This window comes from Acyrthosiphon pisum, chromosome X (genome assembly GCF_005508785.2).
Source record: "Acyrthosiphon pisum isolate AL4f chromosome X, pea_aphid_22Mar2018_4r6ur, whole genome shotgun sequence".
Taxonomy (NCBI): domain Eukaryota; kingdom Metazoa; phylum Arthropoda; class Insecta; order Hemiptera; family Aphididae; genus Acyrthosiphon; species Acyrthosiphon pisum.
Window position 1 is genome coordinate 44,262,272 of NC_042493.1, and position 6,207 is coordinate 44,268,478.

General features: G+C 36.2%; 1 protein-coding gene across 1 annotated transcript; it reads right to left on the reverse strand.

Annotated features, from left to right (window-relative positions):
- Positions 1–238: 238 nt before the first annotated feature.
- LOC103308020 lies at positions 239–1,048 on the reverse strand. The gene has a single exon (XM_008180628.1). It carries the CDS (start codon positions 1,046–1,048, stop codon positions 239–241), a length of 810 nt encoding a protein of 269 aa, XP_008178850.1.
- Positions 1,049–6,207: the final 5,159 nt, after the last annotated feature.

Here is a 6,207-nt window from a genome sequence, read left to right on the forward strand (position 1 = left end):
AACGGGCGCGTAAGTCCGAGGTCAAGGACAAGTGTTTTGGGTCCAAACGTTTTGATGCGTGTTCCGTTGGCGGCTGTAAGATGCACATCGGACGGCTGGCGTGAGCTGTAGTTGTGAGGTATGACCGAAATTTCAGCGCCTGTTTCGATGAGGATCAGCTTGCCGGAACGCTGATCGTTGATGTGTACCCGCGTAGAATTATTGACGACGTACAGGGCGGGTGGCCTGTGCGCGCTTCTTAGTTTTCCGCAGGCGCGGACGTGGGACCTTCGCGTGGCTCTTGCTTGAAACTGCACGGTGAGTGACAAGCGCGTGCCCTCTTGCCGAACTTAGCGTGGTAAAAAAACATTTTCTCCGGCTGCTCTGCGTCCGAACGCGCGGGTGCTCGTGACCGTGATCGCGATGGCCCTTCTGTGGAGTTGACGATTTTCGTGAGGGACCTGACTTGCTGTGACAACGCGGACACAGCGCCGGCCAGGTCGCTAAACTGTTCTTTGGATAGGACATCAAGGCTCTGCGGGTTGGACACGTCCAAAATACGGTCTGCGCGTGCGGCCAGTTCGTCCAACTGTGCGCCGAGACCCACGAGGATGGCGGGAACGTTCGACGGGAGTTTCTGTAGCCAAAATTTTTTTAACGCGTCTTCGCCTATGCTGGGTGGCATGCTGTTGCGCATGTCACGAAGTAGCTGCGACGGTCGGCGGTCACCCAAACCTCCGGGCTTAACAATTTCGCGGAACAGCAGCGCTTTGGGCACCTCATAGGCGCTGATGAGACGTGTGCGAATGTCGGAGTAGGAGGCGGCCGCGTTCAGAAGGTCGCCGATGTTTCGCACTGCTTCTTCATCTAGAGCGCTGACGACGAAATGTACTTTGGTCGCGTTGGCAGTGACGCGATGCGTTACGAACGTGGACTCCGCGTAATTGAACCACAGGGTCGGGGAGCGCTTCCAAAATGCCGGAAGCCGCATGTTCGCGATGGCGTCGACGACTGGGTTCGCGTTGTCAACGACGTTCTGGTTGTTAGGCGCGTTACCTTGCGCGTCCATGACGATTAACGCGGAAAGGGGTTATACAAGTCGTACGACGGATACGGCGCTACGACGACACGTGTACTACGAAAACGCGCGGGAGCACTCGGCGGTTACGAATTCGTACGTAAATGCAAGGGGAAACTTGAAGAGGTCACCAATGTGGTTAGCTAGCCGTTATCACGGTTAGCCTTCCAACTCTTCGTGAGCAGGTAAGCACCTGAGTGACGAAGGGAGCGACGCGGCTAAGGCCGGGCGCACATTGAGACGCAGCGCAACGCAGTGTAGGCAGGGCAGCATAGCCAAACATTTTGTGATACATAGGTTTGAACTGTTGAGCGTTAATTGAAAGACAGGGCAGGACAGAGAAGTTCAGTGCATGCATGAACCTGTCTCACGCAGTGTTTGTGACACAGTTTACTGCGAACGTGTCAAACAGTTTTCCATAAAATAATAGATTTTCATATAACTTTGTATTAACTTAATACTTACTGGTGGAACTGCACATGCACTAAGAATTTTATTTGTTCGGGACCTCTTCATTTTTGGAAATAATCATAAACTGTTTTAATAACTTAATTATTTACTTAACTTGATACTCAAAACCTAATAAAATAAAACCATTAACTAAGAAAAATTAAAATCCTTTGTTAACACATCATTGATAACGTGTTGGAGGGATAGTTCATCTTATTGTCAATAATAATTATCACAATAATAATAATTTCATCGAGTTGTTGGCCGCTGAGAGCTGTATTCTATTATTAGTGCCGTTGTGATATTTTGAGATTGGCCATGATACCACTGATAAAAAATAATTATAGATAGGCCATAATACCACTGATAAAAACAATTTTAGATAGGCCATGATGACTTTTAGAATATTTATAGCAAACCTATTGGACAAACATCGAAACTAATCACTTGGTCTTATGCGTCTCGAAAATACGAATCTATAGATATATGAAACATATTATTTGAATTTTTTGAGATTGGCCATGATGGTTATTAGGCGACGATATACAATATAATATATTACAGGTATTGGAGGTACATTTTTTTTTTTGGCGGGAGAAAGGTAAAGCATTTGTTTGGAATAAATTGTTAATTCTATGCAATTATATGATTTTGAAATGCATTTAAGTAACCAGTGAGTAATATGAATATGTATTATGTAAAATATAAATCAAAGAATTAGTGTCAATAGGTAAAAATAATGCGTTTTAAAATAAAAATCTTTCAATATTTATAGTGTTATTATAAACTGTTATAACTAATATATTATTATATTATAAATAGGTACTATTAAAAAAAAAAAAATAATAATAAAACAAGCATGAAATACCATTATAGGATAATAGTTGTACATAATTTTATATAAAATGACAAAGCCCTTTAAAATATCAATAAAACAAAAAAAAAAATGAGTTAATAAAGACTATTGATATTTATGCTTATAAAAATGTTTGAATTAATAATACATAGGTACTAAATTATTTACCTATATGTATGATGTATAAAAAAAATAATAAAATAAGCATGAGATATATCATGTTATATATACATAGGATTAATAGGTGTTTATACAAATTATACTTATATTAAAGGTGGCCTAGGCCGATAAAATAATAATAAAATAAAATGGTTCAAGCATAAAAAATTCTCTGAAATGTGTCACAATCCGCACGACACATTGGACACCGTTTTGGGTATTGCTCATTTAGAACTAAAACACATGTTTCACATATCCATGCGTGTCCACATGGTAAGGCTATATACTGTGAAACATTGTTTTCAGCAGTTACTAAAGTACAAGTAATACAAGTTGAAATTGTTTCCTCTGGTATATCATTGTGTACTAACTGCTCTGGTGGTGGTTCTGCGAAAATAACTTCATCATTAATGATTTCTGCTTCACCAGCAATATCTTGGACTTCAATGTCTAATGCCCAACGTCTTAATCGTTCTTCATATGATGTGCAAGAATAAGAACACTTTACCAAAAACTGCCTACTACTTAATATCCCTGCATCATATTGCTCGGTTGCCATTTTTATGCGCTTGGAGTTGATTAAAAATGTTGACTTCAAATTTCTGGTTGGCTGTAATCCGTTTGCTAATTGACTAACAATATTGTGGTAATTTTGACTTAGTCCACATAATTCATCTAAGCAAAATTTAATATAATTAGTAATTAGTTAATATATAGGTACTCAAAATGTTAAGATAAAATACATTGTGTATAAATAATTAAAAGGTTTATACATAAAAGGCACCTATTTAACTAGCTAAATATCTTAAATATAACATTACCTAACTCAAAAGATTTAACACTGTAATAAATAAATAATAAATAAAAATAAAAGTATAACAATTAGCAACGGTACTATGGCTATTACTGTATTAGGTATATATTAATTGGAATTAATTTCTCTCAATAAATATTACTAATAACACTAGGAACTGAAAAAGACTCTTCTTCCACCATAAACTACCTAACTAACTTGTACTAACTTGAGTAACAAGTTATTACTAATAAGTAATAACTAATAGCTTACAGTGGCCTGTATATTATTTAGTACTTCATAATTTTTATGTTTTTATTTTTATTGTTAATTTTTATGCCCGTATGCCAAGTAAATTTGTGTGTCACATAAGATATAGTGTAACATCTATGTTACATAAATTGACTATGCAAACAGGCAATATTGGAAATATTAGAAATATTTATCATATATATTTTTGAACAATGTTATTTCTGATTATCTACAGTTAAAAATTAATTATATGAAAAATATAATCATATAGAAAATAAAATAAATTTGTAATTGTTGATTTTTATAAAATAACAAATTTATAGTTTACATATTAGTACCTATATTATAAGACTTAGGTATATTATATGCTCTGTTCAAAATGAGATCGGTACCATGGGGGGAGGGCACAGGACACAACTATACGTACCGTCGTAGTGGGGAAGGCATTTGACTGTTGCACAAACGAAAACTGGTTGCTGCCTGGTACTGATCTCATTTTTAACAGAGTATAGATTGAATTTTTTTTTTTAAACTTAATGTATAAAACAAACAAAAAAATATAATAATGTTCTTCGAATGTAATACAAATACCACAATAAAATATTCTTTAAATTAAAGAAAAGTTAAATAATTGATTTTTGTCCACTAATAAAAATTATTAGTAATATAACACTAAACAAATAAGTAAAAAATAAAGTAAATTGTCTTACTGAGAAAAACCCACAAGCTCGGATGAGTTACTGAGAATTTATATCTGAGGACATTGTGGAAACTTTCCTCATTATTATTGGTCCTACGTGGAATCCCATTAACAGATACTACATTTGGTCCAACACGGTTAATCCAATACCTATTTTATACATAGAAATATAGAATTAATCATTATTTTTTTTGTTTTTAATACAATTACTCGTATATTCTAGTACAACACATACCTTTGATAATAATTGAAAAGGTTGACCATAGGAACACTATGGTGTATGACAAAAGACTTGATAAGTATAAAACCTTCTTCTATTTTTTGTGATGGGATAAAAATGAAGTGGGAGGGGGTAAAGAGTAGTATGGATGATAGAGATCGCAGGCGGAAGTGCGCAGTGGGCGGATGATTGCAAAAAAGGGGGTGTGTTCGTTTTGGGTGATGTGTTTGTTGAAATTTTTATCCTATCACTGAATATTATCAGTGTATATTTTATTGACGATTCGTTTTTGACTGTAAAATATGTATATATCCACTTACCTCGTGTTATGGCGAGTGTAGTATGTAGATCTTCACAGCACGTTCTTAATTGGGGTGAGTCGATGCACGTTTATTAATACTTTTCGATTCAGACTACGATATCCTATCACAATTAAGTATACATTTCCTTTAGTACGCAGTGTCAGCTTTCAATGCTTATGTTTGAACACTTCCCGCAGGTTTTTATAAGGATATACTGGATTTTGATATTATAGTGGGATAAGAATAGTTTGGATTATAACATTTATTAACATTTCTTTTTCCTTATGCATAAGCTGCCAACACATATGTGTCCTTTTTTTTTATATTCTCATGGGTGTTTATTAGGTGACATTGCTGGTGTATGTATTTTATTCTGTTTGCTTATGTACCTGAGGTTAATATCTCTTTAAGAGCCGGAGTATCAGGATAAATCCTGTCCGCTTCAAAACTCGAGATTCATTAACTTCAAATACACTGATAGTTCAACGTTGGGAACGATGTAGTATCACGCGGCGCCTATGACGTAATTTATTATACGGGTCTTACAGATCTGCCTGTGTATTTGATGTCAATCTCTCTTTAGAGTAGTGGCAGCCGGATCGTCAAGGATAAATCCTGTCGCTTCAAAACCCGAGATTCGGCTAACTTCAAATACACTCTGATGATCAACGTTAGGACGATGAAACATCAGGCGGCATCTAAGATATGGTTTATTTCATTTTGGTGAAGTTCTGTATCTCTTTCTTTTATTTTATTTAAGTTTATCGTAGTTCATTTTATTTAACGTTTGGAACTGAGTATTGGGAATATTGTAATTGGAAGTTCGTGTATAGGATGTACCTTAATAATTTGATGACATGTGAGGATTGTTCAGGTGGTATAGTAAATAACAATATCGTGTTTTGTGGTTAATGGATAAGAGGATGTATTAAATAAATTCATACCTGATGTTCGACACAAACGCAACAGTTAATCCTTTTACTTTGAACACTGGTTTAAGAGAAGAAAAACGTAAAAAGAAATATGGCGGCACATGAGTCGTGATCGATGATGCTGACGTGACGTTGGTGGCTGCTGCATGCACGGAGTATGCTGTAGGACTGGCAGTGTTACTTACTTACTTGGTAGGACGGCTTTACGCCTATATACTATGCCAGGCTTTTTGCCTTTGCTAGTAGCTGGATGTCAAGTGGAATTTGCAGATTTGGATGATTTTTTTTTTTTTTTTTTTTTATTTTATGTTAATTTATCGCCCATAATTTTACTCTAGGTCGTTGTTTATGTCTAGATGCTTGTGATTGGTGGGGAGTCTGACCAATATTCTTTATATGGATGTACTGAGAGGTTGATATACGGTGGAAGGTTGCTAAGGCATACTTTTTGATTAAGTGCTTGATAGGGATGAAACCGGTTGTGTG

Bases quoted from the DNA above. Each gene is read 5' to 3' on its own strand.
- LOC103308020 (XM_008180628.1), bottom strand. From the start codon at position 1,048: ATGGACGCGCAAGGTAACGCGCCTAACAACCAGAACGTCGTTGACAAC.